The following is a 27,070-nucleotide window of genomic DNA, read 5'->3' on the forward strand; positions in this document are numbered from 1 at the left end:
ATCTTTAAGATATCTCATTGCATATATGCAAATATTTCAAAGCCCAAAAATAAAATTCTAAACACTCCTGGGTCCCAAGCATTTTGGATAAAGGGTACTCAGCCTGCATATGAATATGGCTTAATTTATTTTCTGCTGCTGTAACAGAATACTATGGTCTAGATAATTTATAAAGAAAATTTTATTTCTCAGTTCTAGAGGCTGGAAGTCCAATATTAAAGTGCCAGCACCTCATAAAGGCCTTTCAGTTGTGCCAGAACATGGTAGAAAATGTAAGAGCCCATATAACAAGCCACTCTCAATACAATAAACCCACTACCAGGTAACAACATTAATTCATTCATGAGTGCAGAGTTCCCATGATCCTAATCACCTCTTAAAGGTCTCACCTCCCAATTCCAACATGATGGCAATTACATTCAATATAAGTTTTAGAGAAGATATTCAAACCATGACAGCACAGAACTGTTTATAAAACTGATAAAATTTGTATAAGGTCTATGGTTTGCTACTGTACCATGGTTATACAAGATGTTACAAATAGGAAAACTGGATGAAGGGTACAGGGGACTTATCTGAATTAACTTTGCAACTTCCAAAAAAAGGCAGCAATAATTCAGGCAGAAAAAAAAAGGAAAAGAAAATGAAAGACTGTATAGGCAAACATATACAACGTCTAGGTAGTGAAAAGGGGACAAAGGACTAGGCATTGTATCTCACACCTGTAATCCCAACTACTGGGGAGGTTCAGGCAGAAGGATTCCAAGTTCAAAGCCAGTCTCAAAACTTATTGAGACCTTGTCTTAAAATAAAAAACAAAAAGGTCTGCAGATGTAGTTCAGCAGTAGAGTGTCCCTGGGTTCAGCTCCCAATACCAAAAAAAAAAAAAAAAAAGAAGAAGAAGAAAAAGAAGATGATGAAATAGATTTTTCTTGCTTCAAATAAGCCAACTCAAAATCTTTTCAGTTTTTCTCTCTCAAAATTTAAGAAAAATGATGCCAGACGTGGTGCCTATAATTCCAGCAATCTGGAGGGCTGAGGCAAGAGGATCAGTAGTTTGAGACTTAGCAATTTAGTAAGAATTTAAAAAAAAAAAAAAGTAACAGTGCAGCACCAGTGAACATAAAAAAACAGCATTATGATGCATACAACTTTCTTTAATTTGCCATAAAAAAATATTTTAGGCCCAAAACAAAATTATTAACACAAAACAACTACTTAGGATTCTGCCTTCCAATACTTCATTTTCTTTTTTTTCCAATACTTCATTTTCAAGAGGGCTACAAAACCTGAAGGGGGACCAATCCCTACATCTTTCAACTCCTCCTCAACCACCAATACTACCCCTCTAATGGTGATCCCCTAAAGTCAAAGTACTAAACGAATACAACCAAGAGCCTACTCTTTTATACACATGCTTACACAATGTGAATGGTTTGAGTTTAGAAGACTAAAACTTCCTGATAGGTCTGTGATGTCTAAAAGATTTACATACTTTACAATGCAAAGGAAAACAGGATGAAAAATAACAATAAACAGAAGGCAGAAATGAAAATAAAAATGTGCAATAGTGTTCAAATAATCCAAACTGAAAAGGAAAACAGAAATCAGAAACCGAGGGGTCAAGAGAAAGCCAGTAATAGACAACCTTAGAAAGGAGAACAACTGTGAAGTTGTTGGTAGGGAAAGTGGGAAGGTAAAGAAAATCAAGTCCCAGCCACTCGTGGCCCATGCCTGTAATCACAGTGGCTCAGGAGGCTGAGGCAGGAGGATCTCGAGTTCAAAGCCCGCCTCTGCAATTTAGCAAAGTCCTAAAGAAACTTAATTAGACCCTATCTCTAAATAAAATATAAAAAAGGTCTGGGGATGTGGCTTAGTGGTTAAGCACCACTGGGTTCAATCTCTGGTACCAAAAAGAAAGAAAATCAAGTTCTCCTTTAGGTGAGAGTTCTCACCTGTAGACATGGGGTAAGGTACAAACAAGGAAACACAAGCAGTCACTGGAGTAGTTCCCCCAAAGAATGCATGATATTAACCATGAGCATTTGCAACTCATTTAATAGTTTAATAAGCAAGTAGTGGATGCCTTCTAGGTATAGAATGATAGGTTTGATCTATCTGGAGTTAGAATAATCAGACAGGTGGGGCTGGGGCTGGTAGCACACTTGCCTGGCATACGTGAGGCACTGGGTTCGATTCTCAGCACCACATATAAATAAATAAAATATAGGTCATTGACAACTAAAAATATATTTTGAAGAAGAAGAAGAATCATCATCATCATCAGACAGGGCTGCTGCTCTCACAAGAGCTTACATTCTAGTAAAAGTTGCAATACTTCATTCTGCAAACATGTTAAAATGTCATGTTTGTTCCATAAAAACCATTTTTAAACTGAGAGCATAATAAGCAAAGACCCAAGAATACTGTTAAGTATAGTATTCTTGAAGTTTTTAAAATTTGGATCTAAGAAAATATTGACTTTGGAAATTATCAGCAATGAGAGAAAAAGAATTTCAAAAAGATAGTTCAGCTGGATACTACTGAAAAATGATGGGTGTAAAAAGACCATACCAATAACTCAAATCAATAATAGACTACTTTTCTGGAATCTAATTCAATCTGATCAAAAAATATGTCCTGGGCTGGGGCTCAGTGGTCCAGCGCTCGCCTGGCACAAGTGAAACACTGGGTTTGATCCTCAGCACCACTTAAAAATAAAAAGATATTATGTCCACCTGCAACTAAAAATATATATAATAAAAAAATGTCCATACAACTTACTTTTTATCAAGTATAATTTTACATAAACATTATTTTCTAGATAAATCAATTTATTTTTTCTTCTTCTTTTTCTTTTCAAGAGGAAGTCTCACCATTGCCCAAGGTGGCCCCAAGTTCAAGTTATCCTCCTGGGTTCAAGTTATCCTCCTGCTCAGCGTTCCAAGTAGGGGGAACCACAGGCACACACCACCAGTATCAGCTCTAAATAAATTTATTTCTTAAAGTGAACTGAGAAAACACACGTTTACATATTTCCTAGCTGAATAGTCCTTATTTTCAAAGCAGTAAAGAATTTGCTAGTAAGGATTCTCATCAGTAATTTAAACAGTAATGACTTACAAAATGGGATGGAGGACAGACCCTCAGAGTTCACTCTAGACACCAAATTGGATTAAATAAGAAAAATATAAGACTTGCACAAATTAGATTTTTTTTCTTACAATTTACAGGGTACCCGAGACCCAAAAGGATCAGTAATGAAATGTTGTTGTTTTATAAATTAGCTGTAATCCCAGCTACTTGGGAGGCTAAGGCAAGAGGACTGCAAATTGTAGGACAGTCTGGGCAATTAATTCAGAAAGGCCTCGTCTCAAATTAAAAAAAAAAAAAAAAAAAATTTAAAGGGCTGGTGATATATAGCCCTGGGTTCAATCTCCAGTACTGGTGAAAATAATTTGTTTTTTTAAAGACAGTCCCAAGTTCCATCCTCAACACCACCAAAAAAAAAAAATAATAATAATAATAATAATTAATTTTATTTTTAATAAAAAGGCAAGTTAAACGCTAAAGTACGAACTTAAACAGCAATACATTTTAAAATCATACAAACACTGTGTTTCACAGATTCCTAACAATAACTTTCACTGAATCCTTACTGAGCATTTCCTGTACACCAGGGACTACTAATCTAAGCACATTAATGAAGCCTTTTAACTTTATAAATCATACATTAATACACTGTATTTAAAGGATAAGGAAAATAAGACATTAATAAATTGAGTGACTCAAAGTCATACATCTACCTGAGTATTGGCACCAGGATTTAAATTCAAATAGGACTTACATTATTTAATTTTTAAGTTTGTTACCTCTATTATCAATTTTGTAATTATCTTCACCATTACCTTGCTAAGATCTTTCATGTGAATGACATCATTCAAACCTTATAACACTCAGAAAAGTATTACCATATTCCTAAATCCTAAAAAACTTTCAGCCGTAAGTACCATTTTCCATTAAACACAAATAATTACTGAAATAAAAGATAAAATAACACTTTTTTATTAACTTGTACTTATGTACATTTATCTACCTTTTTTCTTAGTATCACAAAGCTTTCTTCACATTCAGAATCTAGAGATACTTTTAATTTGCTTTTGGTCATTTACAACTATGCATACAATCAGACAGACATGCTGCTTCTTATAATCTGGCACCATCTCCCCCCTCCAGAGTTCAAGCGCATTTTTACCAAGATGACCTAAAAATGAAACAAGATCTCTACATGGTTTTTTTATGTTGACAGAGTAATTTCAAAAGAGCAGCAATTTGAATTTTTCCTTGGAAAACAAATAGAGTTGGTACCCAGTGTAGCCCACAAGGTCAATCCCACAGCATGGTTGCAGCTGGGGGGAAACTAGGCACCAAGGGCCTAGGATCTTCTTTCCTTAGGACCAGTCCTCCACACAGAGGGTGTAGGGAGGCCTGGGGAGGCCATGCAGTGAGCAGAAGAGCCAGACATGGCCGAAAAGGGACTCCAGCTAGCAGGTCTGAATGGCCACCTGCATGCATGCATGGTGGACACAGAATGAGGATGGCATGCACAAGACCTAGCAGTAGGCCTCACTTCTAACACTGCAGCACTGAAAAATACTACAGTTTTCTCTTATATTTCTTTTTCTCTATTTGTTCTAACTCCTAGTTTCATTTTTAAAATTAATTAAATTACATTCAGAACCTGAATAGCATTCTTTTTTTATATAAGCATGAGATACTTTTTTTATATATAACTTTATTTATATGGTGCTGAGAATTGAACCCAATATCTCACATGTGCTAGGCAAGCACTCTACAACTGAGCCACAACCCCAGCCCTGAATGGTATTCTTTTGATATTGTGTCAACACATTAACTTCCATTACCTTTGAAAATTCTATAATGTACTCGAAGTGATTTAAGCAATTAATACAGTCTAAAGGCAACTATCAGACAAATGGCAGTGGTCAATTCAAATCTAAGTTTCAGAACTTGTTTCTTACTGACATATATGCATGGTACCTTACATGTAGAAGATAACAAATACTTTATAAGTAAAATATTTGAAAGAATGGAGTAAGTGAATAATACTAAAGAATCCTATGCAGAGGAAAAAAACTATTCTATGTCACATTATAGAATATTTCTTAGAAGACAAAGATTCAAAATTTAAGCTACAATTCAACTTCCTGTGTTTCTACAAACAAAATTAACTTTAGTAACAATTAGATGAATATTTTCTATGTACAACCAAGTACACACATGTGGAGCAATAATGACCATATCACAACTAACTCTTTTACCTGTCCTTTTGTCATCAATCTTAAGAAGCAGAAAAATAAAATTGAAGAGAAGGGTCTTAAAAATGAAGGGAGGGCTGGGGATGTGGCTCAAGCGGTAGCGCGCTCGCCTGGCATGTGTGCCGCCCGGGTTCGATCCTCAGCACCACATACAAACAAAGATGTTGTGTCCGCCGAAAGCTAAAAAATAAATATTAAAATTCTCAAAAAAAAAAAAAAAAAATGAAGGGAAGCTGGGCGTGGTGGTGCATGCCTGTAATCCCAGTGACTTGGGAGGCTGAGGCAGGAGGATTGCAAGTTCAAAGCCAGTATCAGCAAAAACTAGGCACTAAGCAATTCAGTGAGACCCTGTCTCGGAGTAAAATAAAATAAAATAAAATCCACATGGAATAGCAAGAAACCCAGAATAGCCAAAGTAATCCTGAAAGGAAAAAAACAAAGTTAGATAACTAACACTTTCCAATTTCAAAACTCACTACAAAGCAATGGTTCTCAAGACAGCATTGTACTGCCTGGGCAGACTTACATATCCACAAAACAGAATTAAGAGTCAGAAATAAACCAATACATCTACAGTTAACTGATTTCTTACAAAGGTGGTAAGATCATTCAAGGCAGAAAGAATAGTCTTTTCAACAAATGGTGCTGGGACACCATATAACAAGCAAAAGATAGCCACAAAAAGAAAAGAAAGAAGTTGGACCCTTACCTCACATCCTTTATAAAGATTAACTCAAAACAGATCAAAGAACTAGATACAACAGCCAAAACTATAAAACTTTTAGAAGAAACATAAAGATAAATCATTGTGACCTTGGATTTGTCAAAAGATTTTTAAATGTAACACCAAAAGCATAAGCAATAAAAGACAAAAATAGATAAATAAGATTTAATAAAAATTAAAAACAAAGTTCTTCAGAGAATACCATCAAGAAAGTAAAAAGACAACCCACTAAATTGGAGAAATATATGCAGACCACACATCTGACAGGACACTTATATCTAGAATACAAACTCTCATAACTCAACAATAAAGATATATAATTCAATATTCAAATGAGGAAGGGACACAGATGATTTTCCAAAGAAGATATACAAATGGCTAATAAGCACACAAAATACCCAATAGCATTAGTCATCAAGGACATGCAAAAAAAAAAAAAAAAAAAAAGCAATGAAATACCACTTCACAGCAACTAAAATGGTCAGAATCAAAAATTCATATAACAATCTAACAATCATCGGAAAGGATGATTAGAAAATTCTCATCCTCATTAACTACTGGTGGAACTATAAAATGGTGCTGCTACTCTAGAAAGCAGTCAGCAGTCTCTCAAATGGCTAAACAGAGTTCCCACATGGCCCGATATATACACAACAGAAACAACAATATTTATCCCACACAAAAACTTATACATGAATGTTTATAGTAACATTATTCGTGATAATCCAAAGGTGGAAACATATCAAATATCCATCCATGGGCAAATGAATAAACAAAATGTGGTATAACCATACAATGGAAAACTATTCAGCTATATAAAGGAATGAATTACTAATACTTGCTACAACTTGGATAAATCTCAAAACATTATGCTAAGTGAAAGAAGCCAGTCACAACCATCTACATGTTAGTTTTATTCCCTTCATAAAAAGTCCAGAATAGAGAAATCTATACAGACAGAAAGTAGATTAGTGGTTGCTTAGGGCTAGGAGAAACGTGGAGGCAGAATGGTGATACTGAACGGGTATGGGGTTTGTTTTTGAGGTGATTAAATGCTCTAAATTTGTTTGTAGATATATATTAATGACTAAAAAACAGTGTACTGGGAGTTGGGGCTGTAGCTCAGTGGTGGAGGGCTTGCCTGGCATGTGTGAGGCACTGGGTTCAATCCTTAGCACCGCATAAAAATAAAATAAAGGCATACCGACCACCTTCAACTACAAAAAATTTTTAAAAATCAGTGAACTATACACTTTAAATGGGTAAACTTATTATACTATCAATTATATCTCAATAAAGCTGTTTTTAAAGCAAAAAATATAACCTTCTTAAAGAAAACAAAAGGTCATGAGTTCAAAAAAAAATATCTTAACAAATAACCAATATTTAAACATAAATTTAAACATAATTCAGTACCTCCAGAAGTTTTGTGGAAGTGCTTGATGGTTCATATTTTTAAATGCAGGTATAGGATTTGTTTTTGTTGTTGTTGTTGTTTGTTTGTTTGTTTTAAACTACACCTGTTCATTAATTTGGATACATGGAATATTTTTAAACCTTGACTATAAATCAACTCAGTAAATTTACAATGTGTAGAATATACTTTCTTTCCACCTGGCCTTATAATGAAAGAATACCTATAATTAGTACCTAAAAAAATGCAATTTTATCAAACATGAATTAGTATACAAATTATTTCAATTATATACTTATTTAAAAAACTAAATATTGGGGCTGGAGTTGTGGCTCAGTGGTAGAGTACTTGCCTGGCATTCGTGAGGCCCTGGGTTCGATCCTCAGCACCGCATATAAATAAATAAAATAAAATAAGATCCATTTAAAAAAAAAAAACCTAAATGTTTTCTGAAATTTTCCTTATGAGGATTTTTTTGGTGAGATTATTTGAAAATAAGACTTGTTTAACTTAATCTATGTACACTGATACTGCCAAAATTCCTGTGCTAAGAAAGAAACTGGTCATAAAAAGCTGTGTGAGGGTATAAAGAAGAAAATTTCCAGAGACAAAGACAAACCAGGTCATTTAAAGCAAGTATGGCTCAAAGCAGAGTCAACAGAGTTAAGTTTCTGAACCATTCTAAAGTGCCAGATGGTTTAGAATCCACCTCCAGATCTTACAAGGCCATGCATAAAAGGGTGCCAGAATGGGCTGGGGTTGTGGTACAGCAGCAGAGTGCTCACCTAGCATGTGTGAGGCCCTGGGTTCCATCCTCAGCACCACATATAAGTAAATAAATAAAGGTCAATCAACAACTATAAAAAAAATTTTTTTTTAAAAGTGTGCCAGAAAAAAAAAAATAAAAAGAACAGAGTGTAGAGAAAAGGCTAAGAATGAAAGCAACACACTGAAGATGAAAATTGTATGCAAACTGAAATACTTGAATCTTCTTTAAGCTCACAATTTTAATGTTAATTTCCAATAATAAGTGAAATTTGACAAATTATTAATGGCCTCTCAACCAAATTAAATATTCTCATCGTAATTCCTTCAAAATAGTACATTTGTTTTTGTTGTTGTTGTTTGTTTGTTTTAAACTATACCTGTTCATTAATTTGGATACATGGAATATTTTTAAACCTGGACTAGAAAACAACTCAGTAAATTTACAATGTGTAGAATATACTTTCAAGGACATGAAAAAAAAAAAAGCAATGAAATACCACTTCACACCAACTAAAATGGTCAGAATCAAAAATTCATATAACAATCTAACAATCATTGGAGAGGATGATTAGAAAATCCTCATCCTCATTAACTACTGGTGGAACTATAAAATGGTGCTGCTACTATAAAATGGTGCTATTTGAATCATTGATGCTGTCTGCAATTCAAGATCTTAAAAACCACTCATTTGCCAGCGCCATGGCAAATACCTGTAATCCCAGCAGCTCAGGAAACTAAGGCAGGAGGACCACAAGTTCAAAGCCAGCCTCCACAAACGTGAGGAGCTAAGCAACTCGGTAAGATCCTGTCTCTAAAAAAAATACAAAATAGGGCTGGAGATGTGGCTTAGTGGTTGAGTGCTCCTGAATTCAATCCCCTCCCAAAAAAACAACTCATTTGATTTCAAAACGCAAAGGTATACATAGAAAAATAATTCAATTATACAGAAAGTAGCACATACAATTCTATAGAAAAGAACCCAGAAAGTGGTATATCAAAGGTTGTATGCAAGAGTATTAATAATAATTGATATAAAATATCTGTATACATAAAGGGCTTAATTAACTAAAGTATATAACACCTTATCAATGACATGATTCCAAAGATATGAAAAAGATGCTTAAACGACCACAAAGGAATATACCTATAATGTTAAGTTAAAGAAAACTAAACTCAGTTTAGGGTGGTGGTCATGCCAATAATCCCAGCAACTCAAAAATTTGAAACAGGAAGATTACAAATTCAAGGCCAGACTCAGCAATTTAGGGAGACCCTGTCTTAAAAGTAAAAAAGTTTTGGCTAAGAGGTAAAGCAATCGCCAAGCATGCGTGAGGCACTAGGTTTGAGCCTCATCACCACACAAAAATAAAGATATTATTATGTCCACCTATAACTAAAAAATAAATATTTTTTTTAAAAAGTAAAAAACAAAAAGGTCTGGGTATGTAACTCAGGGATAGAGCTCACCTAGATTCAATCCCCAGTACCAAAAAAAAAAAAAAAAAATCCCTTCAGAATAGAAAATTATACATTGAATAGGTGATTTCACAGCCATATATGAAAACCATATAAATAGGAAACATTTTTTTAAAACATCTTAAAAACCGTGTGGATGGTTATCCATCTACTATTTTTCTGCATGTTCCAAGTCTTCTTTAATGAGTAAGAACTTCGGAAGTAAGAAACATTTAAAAGAATACTTATATAAATTCTGTACATAAATATCAATAAAATCAAAGCAATTCTATTTACTAAGTGTCTCCTTTATACTAACGAAGTACAGTCGTCCCATGATTTCCCTAAGGGATTGGTTCTAGGATGTCCTACAAATATCAAAATCTGCAGATGCTCTAGTCCCTTAAAATGGTGAAGTGTATTTGTTTTGTTTTGTGGGGCTGGAGAGTAGGGAAGGTTGTTGCAGTTCTGGGGATCCAACCCAGGGCCTAGCACATGCTTTATCAGTCCAATGATGCAGTATTTGCATATAACCCCCACACATCCTCATGTATACTTTAAATCATCTTTAAATCAGTGACACCTAATAAAATGTAAATATTGTGTAAATAGTTGTCATACTGCTGGGGACAGGTCTTTTTAAATCTATCCTTGAACCCCATTTCTAATGTCCTAACTCAAAGTTTAAAATTCTTGCTTTAATCCAAAGAAAAAAAAATAAAACATAAGAAAACTGACTTGAATTAAATATGTTTTGAATCAAATGTCATTTTTTTTTTTTCATCCACTTTGCTGGGGATCAAACTCAGGGCCTTGTACATGCTAGGCAAGCAATCTAACACTAAGCTATGTCTCCAGCCCTGTTGTTGCCCTAGGTATGATTTAAGAAGTCATCTATATAATCAACCTTGAATACTATAAAGTATTTTTAAAAATTAAAAACTAAATTACTACAAAAATTCCATCATAATCACACGTTACTCCTTCATCATAGTACTTATCACACCAAAAAAGCAGTGTTTACCCCTAAAAGACCAAAAACTAATTCAGCTAAATGTCATGGTCTTAGTCTCATATTTCCGGGACCTACTGAAGTAGTGACACACAGGAGACATTCAGAAACTGCTTTCTGAAATAAGAGACTCAACCAGCAAAACTGGAGGCAATTTTAATGCATACAAGTTTATTTTTAATATATACTTAATTATAAATCTATATTATGTCAGTAGAATACAATATAAAATGAGGTTATCAATAATTCTTAATATCAGTGATTTATCAAAATTAAATGCAACATTTCATAAAAATTAACATCTCTATAAATAATTAAAATTGTCAATTAAGCTAAGATATTCTGACTTTTGGCCCAAGATCTCCCACTATTTTATTCTAGTTTGCAAAAATGACCATATCTGGAACATCATAAATCTTTAGAAATAGTGGTTTCAGGTTTTATTTAATAATATATTTGTTTAGTTTTTCTGATACATGCTATCATCTTCAGCAATAACATACTGAAGAAACTCTAAAAGAATATTAGATTAAAAGTAAATATCAGCAACATATCATTCACATGGATCTCATAAAACAAGCAGGATCGGATAAAGTGGACTTCAAGCCACAATTAATCAGAAGCGACAAAGAAAGCCATTTCATATTGCTTAAGGGAACTATACATCAACAAGACATAATAATCATAAATATTTATGCATCAAACAATGGAACATCTATATACATCAAATAAACTCTTCTCAATTTCAAGAATCAAATAGACTACAACACAATAATACTGGATAACTTTAAAATGCCTCTGTCACCACTGGATAGCTCCTTCAAACAAAAACTAAATAAAGAAGCTATAGAACTAAAAAAACGCAATTGACAATTTAGACTTGAAAGACATATATAGAATATTTCATCCATCAATGACCGAATACACTTTCTCCTCAGCACCACATGAACTCTTCTCTAATATAGAGCATGTTTTGTAAGCTATCACATACGTTGGCATACAATTATAATATTACCTTAATATATTTTTAGCATCTGTAGGGTTGTTTTGATAACTCCATTTCCATTGATATTAATTTTTGTGTTTTTACTTTTTTTCTTGATTAGACTTGTTTGATTTTTATCAACTTTTAGCTATATTATTTCTTTTCTATTTCATATATTTCTGCTCCTACTCTTATTTTTTCCTTAATACTACCTAATTTAAAAATAATTTGTTAATCTAGTTTCTTTCTGATACAAGTACTTTAAGTTATAAATGTATATCTGAGTACTATTTCATCCCATTCTGATATTTTAAGCTTTTATTATCACTTAGTTTAAAGCACTTCTTATTACTTTTCTTGTGCTTTCTTCTTTGACCTGTGAGATATTTATAAGTGTGCCATTTAATTTTGAAGTAGTTGAGATGTGGGAGTTGAGTTCTATATATCTTAAGGTGATTAATTTCTAATGTAATAAATCATCCAAGACACACAGTCTGCATGATTTCAAATTTTAAAAAAACATAATAGAAATGTTATATTGATTGTATTGATTACATACATGTCAAAACATGTCAAAACTGATCAAACTGCATACTTCAAATATATGCATTTTACTGTACTTCTATTTTACCTTGATAAAGCTATGAAAAAAGTAAATATTGACAAGAAATATAGCATCCTTACATAAGATTAGACTTTCATAAGCAATACATTTATAGAGGTTGCAAAATGTTAAACTACTTTCAACTATCTTTAAAAAACCCTCCACCATAACTTGGTACAACCATCACTTTCTACAGATGTGGTCTCTGTGGTATGTTGATTTTCACATTAAAACATTCATTGTTTTATCAAGGACTGGCATCTCAATCAGTTCTGTCAGACCATTTTGCCCTTACATTGATACAGACTCAAGTAGGGCAAGATGGCACATGCCTATAATTCCAAGTGACTCAGGAGAGGTAAAAGGATCACAAATTCAAAGCTACCTCAAGGCCCTAAGCAACTCAGAGAGACCCTGTCTCAAAATAAAAAAGGGATGGGGGTGTAGCTGAGTGGTTAAGTGCCCCTAGGTTCAATCTCTAGTATCCAAAGAGAGAGAGAGAGAGAGAGAGAGAAGAAAGAAAGAAAGAAAAAATTACAGATTCAAAGTTAGGCATGGTAACACAGGCTTGGATTCCCAGCTACTTGGGAGGAAGGCTTATTATACCCAGAAGTCGAGAACAATCCAGGCAACAAAGCAAGACCCCCAATTTAAAACAAACAACAGACTCATTCAATTTATATCTGAGTTGTTAAAACCAGGTACATTGGCAAACTTATAATCCCAGCAACTTGGGAGGCTGAGGCAGGTGGATGGCAAATTTAAGGTCAGCCTAGGCAATTTAGTGAGACTCTGTCTCAAAACAAAACACAGAAAGGATATAGCTTAGTGGTAGAAGTGCCCCTGGGTTCAACCCCCAGTATCAAAAAAAAAACACAAAAAACAACTAATCTGAGTTATTTACACTGCCTGGGCTATAATCTGGCTCTACAATTTTGCAGCATTATGACCTTGAAAAAATTGCTTCACTTCAGTGTCTCCCCTTTCTCTTTTTGTAAAGGATACCAAGGATTATCAGATTATCAGTTTGTAAAAATTAATGAAAGTTGCCAAGTTGTAAGGATTACTGAAAATAGTGCTTGACACATCATAAGAGCTCATAAATATTAGTTATTATTATTCTGACAGTCTCTCTCATTCCTTCTGTCTCCCCCACTCTGAATAGTTTTGTTCCTTTACACATCAATAGAGGAATGTAATATCACGTGAATGTTCATTTTCATCCCTAAATTTGACTGAAATACAGCTAATAACTGTTTACAAACACCAGCATAAAAAATGTGCCTTGGAGAACAGATATACCAGGATTCACATCTCAACTCTACCATTTATAATACAACCCTGAGCAAGTAATATAGAAGATTAATTCTGTGTGCTGTGACACACACTTGGAATTCCTCAGGAGACTGAAGCAGGAGTAACACAAGTTCGAGGCCAGCGTGGCAACTTATCAAGGCCTTGTCTCAAAATAAATAAAACCAGGCACACATCTGTAATCCTGGCTGCTCAGGAGGCTGAAGCAGGAGGATCACAAATTCAAAGACAGCCACAGCAAGGCCCTAAACAACTTAGCGAGAACTTGTCTCAATAAAAAAAGGCTGGGGATGTGGCTCTGTGATAAGCACCCCAGGGTTCAATCCCGGGTACCAAAAGAAAAAAAAAAGAACAACAACAACAAATAAATAAATAAATAAAATGGGCTATGGGTGTAGCTCAGTGGCACAGCCCTCCCAGGTTCAATCCCTAGTACCAAGGAAGGGAAGGGCATGGTTTTCACATTTATGAAACAGGAAAAAACCAATGCAGATACAGGGTATGACATCAACTTATAACAAATTTCACTACAGGGATAGTTAAAGAAAATATTTACTGAAAGCAGCATTTACTTTATGTCCTTTCTCATTCACCAATTTATTTTGTAATCACAATATACCTGCGAAGTCTCAATAATTTATTTCTACTATCCAAAAATGAGTGAGTCTATGAGGTTAAGCAATGTGTCCCAAGATTACAGAGCTATTCAGAGGCAGAATAAGAATGCTCTTACAGATATATTATTCTGCCTGTGCTCCTTACACTTAAAGATCTAGATCTGAGGCTAGGGATATAAGTCAATGGTAAAGAACCTGTCTAGCCTGTGTGAGGCCCTGGGTTAGATCCCGGGTACCGCAAAAGAAAAAAAAACCAAAAATCTAGATTTGGCAGAAGAAAAAAAAAAAAAGAGACTATAAATTTAAACAAAAATTTTAAAAAATATTTACACATAATCAAAAAATGTCAGGGCTGGGCTGTAGCTCAGTGGCAGAGCACTTGCCTAACATGTGTGAGGCACTGGGTTTGATCTTTAGCACCACAGTAAAAAATAAATAAATAAATAAAGGCATTCTGTCCATCTATAACTACAAATAACATAAACAGGCCTGGGGTTGTGGCTCAGTGGTAGAGCACTTGTCTAGCACGTGTGAGGCACTGGGTTTGATCCTCAGCACCACATATAAGTAAAATAAAGGTATTGTGTTCATATACAACTAAAAATATTTTTTAATGCCATAAACAGAAAATTTTAAAGAGAAAAAATATTTATAAAGAAGTTTGGAAAGTGGGCTGGGGCTGCAGCTCAGTGATAGAGTACCTGCCTCGTATATGTGAGGTTCTGTGTTCGATCCTCAGCACAACATAAAAATAAATAAATAAAGATATTGTGTCCATCTACAACTAAAAAAATATTAAAAAAAAAAGAATTTTGCAAAGTGAGCTGGGGTTGTGGCTCAGTGGTAGAGTACTCACCTAGCCCATGTGAGCACTGGGTTCAATCCTCAACACCACAGAAAAATAAACATATAAAATAAAGGTATTGTATCCATCTACAACTAAAACAAAATATTTTTTTAAAAAGAATATGCCAAAGTGCAAATTTTCTAAATATACAAACCCAACAGGAGGTCACATTAAAGTACTAAACAGAAAGTTTTCAAAAAAAGAAAGTATAAACGGCTGAAGAAGTTAAACCTTAACCCAAAATTTTAAAAAATAACAGGTTAAAACAATGAAGTATCATTTCTACATATGAGATAAACAATGATCAAACATTTGATAGTAACTGGGCATAGGAGCCCACATATAATTCCAGTGATTCAGGAGGTTAAAGCAGGAGGATCACAAGTTTGAGGACAGCCTTAGCAATTAAACAAGACCTTCAGCAACTTGGTGAGATCTTGTCTCAAAGAAAAAACTAAAAAGTAACCCTTGGTTCAATCCCCAGCATGGCAAAAAAAAAAAAAAAAAGGCTTCTGACCTAAATATTACAACCACTAGAAACTATTGCACATATCCATGAGCACAAAGACATGTAAAAGAATATTCACTGTAGTACTGCTGTTAACAAAAGATTGGAAACAACATAAATGTCCACCATTAGGTGATTAGTTAAATAAATTAAATACATTCACAAATAAGAATACCATGAAATTTTGAAAATAATGAGGAAGCTCTACATGTACTGATACGGAACAATCTCCTAGATCAGATAAGCTAAACATAATAAGAATAAACTGTGGAAGTTTTTTCCTTGGCATATACCCAAAGTACTTAAAATCAGCATACTCTAGTGAGGTGGACACATCAATGTCTATAATAGCTCGATTCACTACAGCTAAGCTATGGAACCAACCTAGGTGCCCTTCAGCACCTAGGATAAAGAAAATGTGGTATATATGCAATGGAATATTACTCAGTTTTAAAGAAGAATGAAATTATGGCATTTGCCGGTAAACGAATGGAACTGGAAACTATCATGCTAAATGAAATAAGCCAATCCCCAAAACCAAAGGGCCAAATGTTCGAATGTTCTCTCCGAAATGCAGATGTTAGCACACAATAAAGGGGGCAAGATAGAAGTTCAATGCATTAGACAAAGGAGAATGAAGGGAAGGGGGGGCATAGGATTAGGAAAGACAGTACAATGAATCACATATAACTTTCCTCTGTTCATATATGAATATATGACCAATGTAATTCCACATCCTGTACAACCCACAGTATGGGATGTTATACTCCATGCATGTGTAATATGCCAAAATGCATTCTACTGTCATGTATATCTAAAAAGAATGAATAAAAAAATCTTATAGAAACTGCAAAACAGGGCTGGGGCTGTAGCTCAGTGGTAGAGTGCTTGCCTAGCACATGTGAGGCACAGGGTTTGATCCTTAGCACCTCATAAAAATAAATTAAAAAGTAAAGGCATGCTGTCCATCTACAACAGCAAAAAAAAAGAAAAATTTTTTTTAACTGGAACAATATACATACACACACACACACACACACACACACACAGAATATTAAGAAAAGTACACTCAAGAAACTGGCAAGTGGGTGGTGGGGCTGTGGCTCAGCGGCAGAGCCCTTGCCTAGCATGCATGAGGCACTGGGTTTGAGCTTCAGCACCACCTAAAATTAAGCAAATAAAATAAAGGCATTCTGATCATTTACAACTACCAAAAACACATTAAAAAAAAAAAAAAGAAGAAGAAAGAAAGAAAGAGAGAGAGAGAGAGAAACAAACAAACAAACTGGCAAGAATGGCTGCCTCTGAAAAAAGGACTAGGGACCTAGGGAAGGAAGAAGACTTCTCACTAGTATTGCTTTTTTAAAAAAACATGGACTCGTGATGGCTCTTTTATTTATGACTATAAAAGACATAAGTCACAAATTCTGAGCCTCAGTATCCTCCAATTAGAAATGATGATAATAACAGCCTAATTCATTGGTTATTATAAGATCAAATGAAAGAACATAAAATGCTTTGTAAATTATAAAGCAGCACACAAAATTATAAATTAGCCTTCTAAGTGATTTCTCCAAACCTATTATAATAACTATTATCATTTCCCTGACCAATTTCTCTAAATCCAAAGATGAGAATTTTAAATGGAAGTATGCTTGTCAAGCAAGCATAAGGCCCTATGTTCAATCTCCAGTAGCATAACAAATTTTTTTTAAAAAGTAAAATGATATTTACTTGTAGAAGCATTCTCAGAATACAGTTTTACTTTAATAGTTAATGATCTCAATTTTTATTGATCTCAAATTAAATGAGTAAAATTTCAAAAAAGAAATGCTAAATCAGTTGATTAGAGAAAGAATACATGCTGTTGAAAACAAGGTAAATAAATACAATTACCATACTACTATAAAATCTTAAGTGTTTTTCTTTCAGTCTCTTCTATGCACCCTTTACTGGATTACATCATAAAATTTTTCCTGTTTACTGTAATACAGCATTCAATTATTAACATTCCTTAAACTATTAAAAGTTCCCTAACAGACATAATTTTTAATGAAGGTTTATCTTGTAGATTAGGGTTCAAGTGCTTTAAAGCGAAATTCCAGCATAGAGCTTTGTCTAATAAACTCTACCTTTTCATTTATTATACTACTAATTCTCCAAGTTACTAGATCTCTCCATCAGACCATTTTCTTTTTTGGTTTCTGGGGTTATAATTTAATTAAGCCCAAAACTCCCAAAGAAGTATATTAAGTGTTTTTATGTTACCTTGAAAAGCAAGTAAATTGAGCCCTTATAAGACTACTAGAGAGCAGAGATTCAGAACTATAATTCATTGCTAAGGATGCTTGATCTTTTTCTACCACATGTTAGTCTTTTACTAGCATTCTATCTGCAAACAAAGTAAAAAATGAAGGAATGTACTCTCAGATGACTCCTGGGAGACTTTCTACTGGACAAACCCAACTGTTCCTAATTAATTTAACTATGGCAACCACTCCCAAGTGCTGAACATTCCAAGCCATTTTTCAGAATGGTTAGATATCTCTCAAGGAAGCAGAGACTTCCTGAATAAACTATAAGTACAGGCAAAAATGAAAAATATCATTAATGTGCCTTTTCCATTGTGGGAACTCAAGTATCTGTCATGTTGAATAAAATATTTCTTTTCTGCTTCAGAGCACATGTTGTAATTTTCAAACTCTGCCCTGTACTTACTATCATAATTGTTAAAACAGACCACTAAGGTGAAGTTAATCAGCACAGTGTATTTTTTAATTAAATTAAAAATAAACACCAGAAACTGAAATTATGGGAGATGTTTTCCCTCCAATTTCCAAACTGTCTGCAATATAGTTATATCACTCTTGCAATGTTTTTAAAAAGCACTAAAAGGAAGAGCATTCTTATAACATTTATTGTTTTTAGATCATACACTAGGAGTTTTTATTAAGTTCCAATTTAAGAACTTTTTAAACTATTTTTTTTTAAAAACCTATTTCATAATCAAGAGCACGAACTGCACACCCACAATTCTATCAAGATACCACTAAAGGAGACAGGCATGTGGCACACACCTGTAATTCCAGTGACTCAGGAAGCTGAGGCAAGAGGATCCCAAGTTCCAGGCCAGCCTTAGCAACGTTTAGCAAGGCCCTAAGAAACTTGGCAAGACCCTGTCTCAAAATAAATAAAAAGGGCTGAGAATGTAGCTCAATGGTAGAGTACCCCTTGGTTCAATTCCCTGAAACAAAAGAGGAAAAACAAGAGCATATACTGAAAAAATACAAGAGAGCATTGCACATGTTAAGCATCTAGTACACAAAGAAATATAACAAAAGAGAAAGCATTAAGTACTACAAATCTCGGTTCAAATTTCATATCTATCAATTACTAGCTTATGTAAATTACTTTCCTCATTTATAAAATGAATTGTTAGATGAAGTGAAGTAAAATTCCTAGCAAACAGTAACAGGCAAAAAGACGCTAACAGTAATATTATTATTAGGAATACAAATATTAGAAGAAGAAATAAGCAAGTGAAAAAGTTCAAAAAGAAAGTATTACAGATCTTTTTTGTAATCTACCACCATAAGCAAAAAATAAAAATAAAACTTTAAAACAAATTTTAAAGTTAAGAAAACTGAGGAGCTGGGAATATAGTTCGGTGGTAGAATGCTTGCCTAGCAATGTTGGATCCCCAACATTGACAAAAAGAAAACTGAGACATAGCCCAATGCCATACAGTTAACTGTTATAAAAGCTGGTTTTGATGCCCTTAATCCCAGTGACTCAGAGGCTAAGGCAGAAGGATGGTGAGTTCAAACTCAGCCTCAGCAACTTAGAAAGGCCTTGACTCACCGAGACCCAATGAAATACAAAAAAGGGCTGGGGTGTGGCTTGGTGGTTAACTAAAACATTTTTTATCTTCTCCCCCAAACTGTCAGTTTTGTTCGATTGATAAAAGCCAAAAAATTATAAATACAATCCCAACACAGTGCCTTATCTACATAATAGATACTTTGAAAATATTTGTTGAATGTAGTAAATAAACCTGCTCCAACACCATCATCACCTCATGACCAAAAGCAAAAACTAACTTCAGCATCTGTTTAATCTTCATAATTATAATAAAGCCCTTTAGAATTTTCAGTAATTCATATAATAGTTATTCATCATTCTGCTCCGGAGAGAAATGAATTAAAAGTTGTTCCTTGCCTATCAGGTGGTACACATCTATAATCCCACCTACTTGGAAGGCTGAGTCAGCAGGACTGCTGAAGCCCAAGGGTTCCAGGCCAGCCTGGACCATAGAGCAAGACCACCATAAATAACAAAAATTAAAAATACAAAAGATGTCCCTACCCTGAGGAATCTCACATTTGAGTATGGCTGTCTAAGTGTGTGTTGGTAGAGTGGGGAGGAGAAATAGAAGGTAATAGAAACAAATCAATATTGAATGTAAAACCAGGTTGCACTGTTATCTGAGTTTTTTAGACTCAAGCAGTTTTAAAAAATTAACTTAATTTTTTAAAATTAAAATTAAATTTAAAAACCACAAATGTGCTAAATATGAAAATAACGAGGAGGCACAATAGGAAATATTAACTGGGAAGGTTCTTTTTTTCTTGTGCCTTTATAATTGTAAAGTGTCTTAAGATCAAAATATTCTAAATTGATTTATTTGAGTTATCAATAATTAACCGCCTTTGTATATTCTCTTAAATATAAGACACTGAAGATTAATACTACCGATTCTGTATTTACTCTGGGTACATGTTAATACCTAAATATATATAACCACAAGAACATATGTAAATTATTTAAGCAACTAAAAAACGGACAGAGCCTGAAGCAATGATAGTAAACAAAAACTAAAAACATAGTTATTACCCAGGGAGAAAATAAAATATGCACACAATTTAGAAACAATTTTACAGAAGCTTTCAAGAGAACAAAATTTTCAAGAGAGGAAAATTCCTGCCAGAATTTGCCAACAGAGCCAGAAATCCACAGCTTGCCAGCAGGCACCTCATGTAATGCAAGTCACTAACTAGACTCGTAGAAAGTGAACATCTAAAAAGTCAATGTTTCTATTCCTCAAATTTGAGTTTCAGAAGGACCTTTCAAAATAGACTCATGGGACCAAGACTAAACCATTACATTCCATGTTAAAGGTTCTTCCCTGCTTATTGGTCAAAAAGAATAAACAATAGCAAATAAACCTCTAAGGCACAATTCTTGCAAACTGAAGTTCTGAAGTTATTTTTACCTGAGGGATGTGTGTGTGTTCTTATTTCTAAGAAAAAGACTCTTTCACTCTCTCTATCCTAGAGTGCTAGGCAAAACACCGCAAAGTCTCTTGATCCTAACACAAAGACCAAATGCATGCCCTATCCCAGTGTTAAAGCCTTAAAAGCACCGGAAAAATCTAGGCCACGGAGACAAGATGGCAGGGAGATACCACAAGGCAGCTAAAAAGGCTGGGAGGGCTCAGATCAGGGAGTACATGGCCACTAGCTCTACAGAAAACAGGCTGAGAAGGTGAGGCTGAAGAGAGTTTTGGTCGTTAGAGCTGGAAGGGACTAACAGGTGTCTGGCACTTCATCACCCTGAACATAGTGGGAAGGCTATAATTGGCTTTCTTTACTAAGAGGGAGGAACCAAGCTCCCTGAGTGAATGATGGTTTGACTTTTTCTGTGAAGAACAAGCATAAAAGGCAAGAAGAACCTGAGGACAGGTTTTGGTGAAGATTCTCCCAGGACACACTGATCTGCTAGGTGGTTCCCAGCACCAAGCCTAGCCAAAGTGCTACACCTGCTAAAGGATGTTTCCTCTGTTATCCGTTCGGACAAGCTATTAGGTGAGAGTTCCCTACCCCCAACCGGGGTGGAAGTGAAAGTAGATTTGGGTGAAAAAGACTGAATCGGGGGGTCTGACCCAGAAGTTAACCTGATCAGGAGCGGGAAAGAGCTGAATTCCTGAATTCAGGAAGGGGCGAGCAGGGCAGGTACCTGAGTAGGATGCGACCTACTGGGAAGCAAGGCTAACTGGAGAGAACTACCGGAGAAAAGGAGGGCTTCCGTCGAATTCCAGCGGACAAATGCTGCTTAGAGGGGGCCTGTGCGTCCGCTCGGGAAGGCATTGCCGCCGGTGGCCCAGAGGGCGACCCGCCTGCGACCGGGGGTGAGGCTGCTCCGCGCGAGCTCAACAGGAGCTCACCTGGCGGGCGTGTGGCCTGGAAGGGGAAACTTCCTGGGTGGGTGAGAGCTGACGCGGCTGGGCCAGCGCGGGACGCGCGAGCGCGGCCCGGGGCACAGTCCACCGGGCAGTGGGCTGGGATGGGGGCCGCGCGGGGCGGGGCAGGGGCGCCGGCCGATTCGGGGCGGGGTCGCGGCCGCGACGGCGGAGCTCCGGCTCCGGATGGCGCCCTGGCTCAGTCCCGCACACGCTCTCGCCCGGGCGCACCGGCCGCCTAGCGCGCGAGTCGCGAGCAGCTGCCCGGGTCAGCGAAGCTGAGGGCGGTGGGGGAGGGGGCCGGGGGCATCGGCCGGCCGAGCCCGGCGACGGGCAGGCGGCGTTACCTGTGTCAGGGAGAGCTGGGCTGCCGCAGCCATGGTGTTTCCATCATGCACGGGAGGGGAAGGAAGGACTGGCGGACTGGGGCTCGGGGCGGGGAGGAGGCGGAGGGAGCGGCCGTAGGCAAGGCTCGGGCGGGCGGGCCGGCCGGCGGGCGGGCGTCTCCCCGAACTTCGACAACTTCCCTCCTCACCCCGCCCCGCCCCGCACGGCCCCGCCCGCCGGCCCGAGCAGGCCGCGGCGGCGCGCAAACCCTGGCGCTGGAGTTAGTGCTGCCGGACCAGAGTTTGCCCTGGGCCGCCTGGGAAAACCCGGCGCGGATATGTTTGGGGCGGACGGGCTACAGAGGCGGCACCAGATTGTCCTGTGTGAACTTAAGGTAGGTCACCTACTTTGAGCTTCTGTTTCAGAAAAATGAGAGAAAGTATACCCACAGTTAATGTGGCTTCTGAGGACTAAAACAGATAAGGATTCTAAATAATGACAGTACTATATATACTTCAGGCTCTGTACCAGATGCTTTTGTTTTTTACTTGTATGAATGAGGGAACTGAAACAGAAATGCATTACACAAATAAGGGAACAGACCAAAATAAATATCTTACGTAAAGATTAAATAGCTTGATTAGTATCTCAGTTTGCCTCTAAAGCCTTTCCATGTGCTATTATTTTAAATAATAATAACTTTTTAAGGTTGAGCGCTAAGGAGCACACCTGTAATCCCAGCGACTTGGAAGCCTGAGGCAGGATGATTGCCAGTTCAAAGCCAGCCTTAGCAATTCAGTGAGACCCTGTCTCTAAATAAAAAACAAAATTATATATGGGGGGGCTCAGGATGTGGTTCAGTGCTTAAGGCCTCTGGGTTCAATCCCCAGTACAAAAAAAAATATATATATAGGTTATTTCCTCCAGTTAAAACCTATTTAGAAGGAGGAAGGAATATAGTCCTGCTGCCTGTTCCACTTAGATTGTTCAATAAGAGAGACCTGCAGAGGGCTAAGGTTGCTAAATGTAAGAACAGGTGTGCAAGGCCCTGGATTCATCCCCAGCACCAAGAGGAAAAAAAAAAAAAAAAAAACACTAGGATCTGTTTGGTGCCTGAAGCACTCCTAACCTTGCCCTTATATTAGCTTGCAAACACTTCCTCCCTTCTGTGGACACAATTCAAGCATCGCCTCTTTTGCAAAGTATCTTCTCTCCAAATGAAAGTTACACATTCTCTTTTTTAACCTTTTTTCTCTACTGTATGAAATCCTCATCCCCCTAATGACTGTCTACCTCCCTAGATTAAGAATTCCCCAGTGGAAAATAACTGGTTTTGTATTTTTTGTATCTTTTTGTTTTCTCAGACATTAGCACATAGCTCAATAAAAGCCACATTAAACATAACACATCCTACTTTCTCATGCTGCCACTCTCAATAGGAATAACCAACCAGTTACTTGAAATTCTCATCATCGTAGGCTCAGTTTATATGCTAACTACCTCAAGAAGCTTCTAGAAGTCCACCCCACCTCGTAATTGCTCTGACGTGACTTTTATTATGTTCTGCTTGTTTTAACAGTTGAGGGCTTCTCTGCCACTCACTGAACTGAAAAATCTTGAGGACAGGTGACTGACTTACTCCTCTACCTCCCTCACAGTTTAGCTGAGCTTGCAGTAAAGCTGTAGCCTACCCCAAAACCCAGAATTGGTCTTTCTTTCTCAGGCATGGTGGCTTCCCACACCACCATCCAGTTGTGGTGGAAACCACAACTCTTATCAGTCCTAAACCATTACCACTATCATAGTAGTCCCCATTTGGCACGTTAAGAAGGACAGCTGAACAAGACCCATTTGTAATTAGCCCACTTTGGTTTTTAGACTTTTTCCACCACAAACCAACCACCCACAGAAATGCTTGCCAGGAGCTCCTAACTCCACTCGACCCCTCTGACCAGATCCAGCCTTAAAAAGCAAGCCATACAGGCCTCCTCATTTAAGAGAGTCTCCCTTGGCCACTTTATGTTTTTTTGTTTTTTTATTCAAAGGAAAAGGGAGTAATACTGTTTTAAATAATTCCACTTTGATGCATTTAACAGCAATAACCACAAGTGATATTTCTATTGGAGTTTTCTATTTTATATTATCACATCTGCATTTCACAATTCACTTCACAAATGAGGTAACAGAGTGTCACAGAGGTTAAGTGATTTGTTCAAGGTTATACAGATAATCTCCAAAGCAGTATTGTTATAGTGAAATGAACAGGGCTCAAACATTAGAAACAAGATTCCAGCTTTGACTCCAGTATTTACTAGTTACATGACCTAAGACTTGTTATAAAATAACATATGAATGCATCTAAAGTTGTAGATACACAAATTAAGAAATATCAAAGTCATAGAGCGGACTGGGCATGGTGACACATGCCTGTTATCCCAACTACTCCTGCTGAGGCAGGAGGATCACAAGTTAGAGACCAGTCTCAGCAATTTAGCAAGACTCTGTGTCATAATTTAAAATTTTTAAAAAGGGATAGGGATGTAGCTTAGTGGTAGAGTGTCCCTGGGTGGTTCAACACCCAGCACCACAAAATAAAAATAATAAAAATGAATGAAGGAAGGAGGGGAGGAAAGAAGAAAGAGAAAGAAAAGAAAGTCATGGAGAAAATTGGTTTGGGGAATACAATTTTACTTTCTATTCAAGGAAACTCTTCCAAACCTCATGTGATCCAAGACATTATCCTTGGATGAATTAGGTAGAATCCCAGATGTCTAGAATTTTCTGGAAAGGCAGTGTGTGGTAGTAGAGAGAACATTGGAATCAACTTAGTGTGTGCCCTCAGGCAAACCATATAATCTATCTGGCCCTTAGTTTCTCATGTATGATAATAAGCAAATCAATATGGAAAATGTTAAGAAAATGTAAGGGACTATTATCATTATTATGTGATTTATGTTGTCAAAAATGATACCTTATACCAGCTTTTGGGGAGGCTGAAGCAGGAGGATTGCAAGTTCAAGTCAACCTGTACAAGACCCTGTCTCAAAATTTTTAAAAAGGGATGTAGCTCAGTGGTAGAGTGCTTGCCTAGCATGTGTAAGGCCCTGGATTCAATCCCTAATAACCCCCCAAAAAGTAACATCTTCTATTTATATCATACTGCTTTTCACAGTTTATAAATGTTTATATTTACAGCATCTAGCACAACTCCTGATGCCTAATAAGTACATTATAAAAGTGTGTTGAACTGATTGGATACAGTAGTACACACCTGTAATCCTAGCTACTTGGAAGGGGCTGAAATAGGAGGATTGTCATTTCAAGGCCAACCTCAGCAAGCCCTCTCTCAAAATTAAACATTAAAAGAACAGGGACCGGGGCTGGGGATGTGGCTCAAGCCGTAGCGCGCTCGCCTGGCATGCGTGCGGCCCGGGTTCGATCCTCAGCACCACATACAAACAAAGATGTTGTTGTGTCTGCCGATAACTAAAAAATAAATATTAAAAAAAAATATGTTAAAAAAAAAAAGAATAGGGACCAAGTACTCTCGTAATCCCAGCAGCTTGGGAGGTACTAGTTTAAAGCCTGCCTCAGCAAAAACAAGGCACTAAGCAACTCAGTGAGACCCTGTCTCTAAATAAAATACAAAATAGAGCTGGAATTATGACTCAGTGGTTGAGTGTCCCTGAGTTCAATCCCCAATACACACCCCACCCCACCCAAAAAAAAAAAAGACAGGAGATGTAGCTCAGTGGCAAAGTATCCCTGGTTCTATACACAGTTCCACAAAAGAAAAAAAAAAGTTTGTTGAACTGAACACACAATCTTATATATAGTTATTTGTTCCTTGATTTTCTTATCTGGAGATAAAGTAAAGAAACAAATTCTGTAAATAACTTGTTTAAGTGGGGGCCACTTAAAGAGGGTTTGAATCTTGGTTTAAAAAAAATAGAATCAGACACCTCCCCTCAAGAGGGAAAGACTCCCTTAAAATTATTATATGGGAGTTGTTCCAGGCCCCTTCCAGAACCTAATTTGCATTAGCTTGTTTCTCTGCTTACAGGCTCTGGTTTCAGTTAATAACTTGACATGTCATGGGAGAGCCAGCCTGTAGGAATGGGAATGATGGGCCAAACTCCCAAAACAGGCCTAGAACTTCTGAAACTGGATTTGTGTGTGTGTGTGTTTTTCTTTTTTTAATGCCAATGACAATTTGCAAATGTGTGTGTCCCAGATCTCATCAAAGCACTGGGTCACATCCCAAATCTATTTTAGGATCATAAAATGTAGCTAATGGAAGATATGTTATGATCTAATTCATCGTAACAAGAGTGAACTGCATATGAGAGATGAAAAGGACTTACCTATATTTTCTAGGGAAGCTTAATATCTCTGGGTCTCTAAACCTCATATTCCTCACAAGCACTGTTTTAGTCAGCTTTTTCATTGCTATAACCAAAAGACCCAACAAGAACAACATAAAGGAGGAAAAGTTCATCTGGTGCTCACGGTTTCAGACATCTCAGCTACTGCTCTGGGCCCAAGGTGAGGCAGAATATCCCAGTGGAAGAGTGTAGCAGAAGAACACAGTCAGAAAGCAGAGACTCCACTCACCAGGGACAACATATAAACCCCAAAGGTATGCCACCAGTGACCCACTTCCTCCAGCTACACCCTATCTGCCTATAGTTACCACCTACTTAATTCATGAAAGTGAATTAATGCCCTGATTAGGTTAAGGCTCTCATAATCCAATCATTTCACTTCTAAACTTTCTTGCATTGTCTCACACATGAGCTTTGGAGGAACACTTCATATCTAAACATAAGAGGCACATTGGTGATATTAAAGCCTACTTAGTAGGAATAGTGTAAAAATTAGAGATGGCCAGGCAAAGTGGCACATGCCTATAGTCCCA

At 36.7% G+C, this 27,070-nt stretch overlaps 1 protein-coding gene across 3 annotated transcripts in view; it reads right to left on the reverse strand.

Moving 5' to 3' along the window:
• Nucleotides 1–22,331, reverse strand: part of Eps15 (epidermal growth factor receptor pathway substrate 15) — a 141,618-nt gene extending 119,287 nt beyond the window's left edge. Inside the window, exon 1 of one of the 3 annotated variants that reach the window (XM_071617816.1) lies at nt 22,173–22,330. In XM_071617816.1, coding sequence (XP_071473917.1) covers nt 22,173–22,205 — 33 coding nt within the window. In that variant the 5' untranslated portion in view covers nt 22,206–22,330. Of the gene's footprint in view, nt 1–22,172 lie in introns of all 3 variants that reach the window. The other 2 variants (XM_027944955.2, XM_071617817.1) reach the window with 2 other exon arrangements.
• Nucleotides 22,332–27,070: the final 4,739 nt, after the last annotated feature.

The sequence above is a fragment of the Marmota flaviventris genome, chromosome 10 (genome assembly GCF_047511675.1).
Source record: "Marmota flaviventris isolate mMarFla1 chromosome 10, mMarFla1.hap1, whole genome shotgun sequence".
In the NCBI taxonomy this organism is placed as follows: Eukaryota; Metazoa; Chordata; class Mammalia; order Rodentia; family Sciuridae; genus Marmota; species Marmota flaviventris.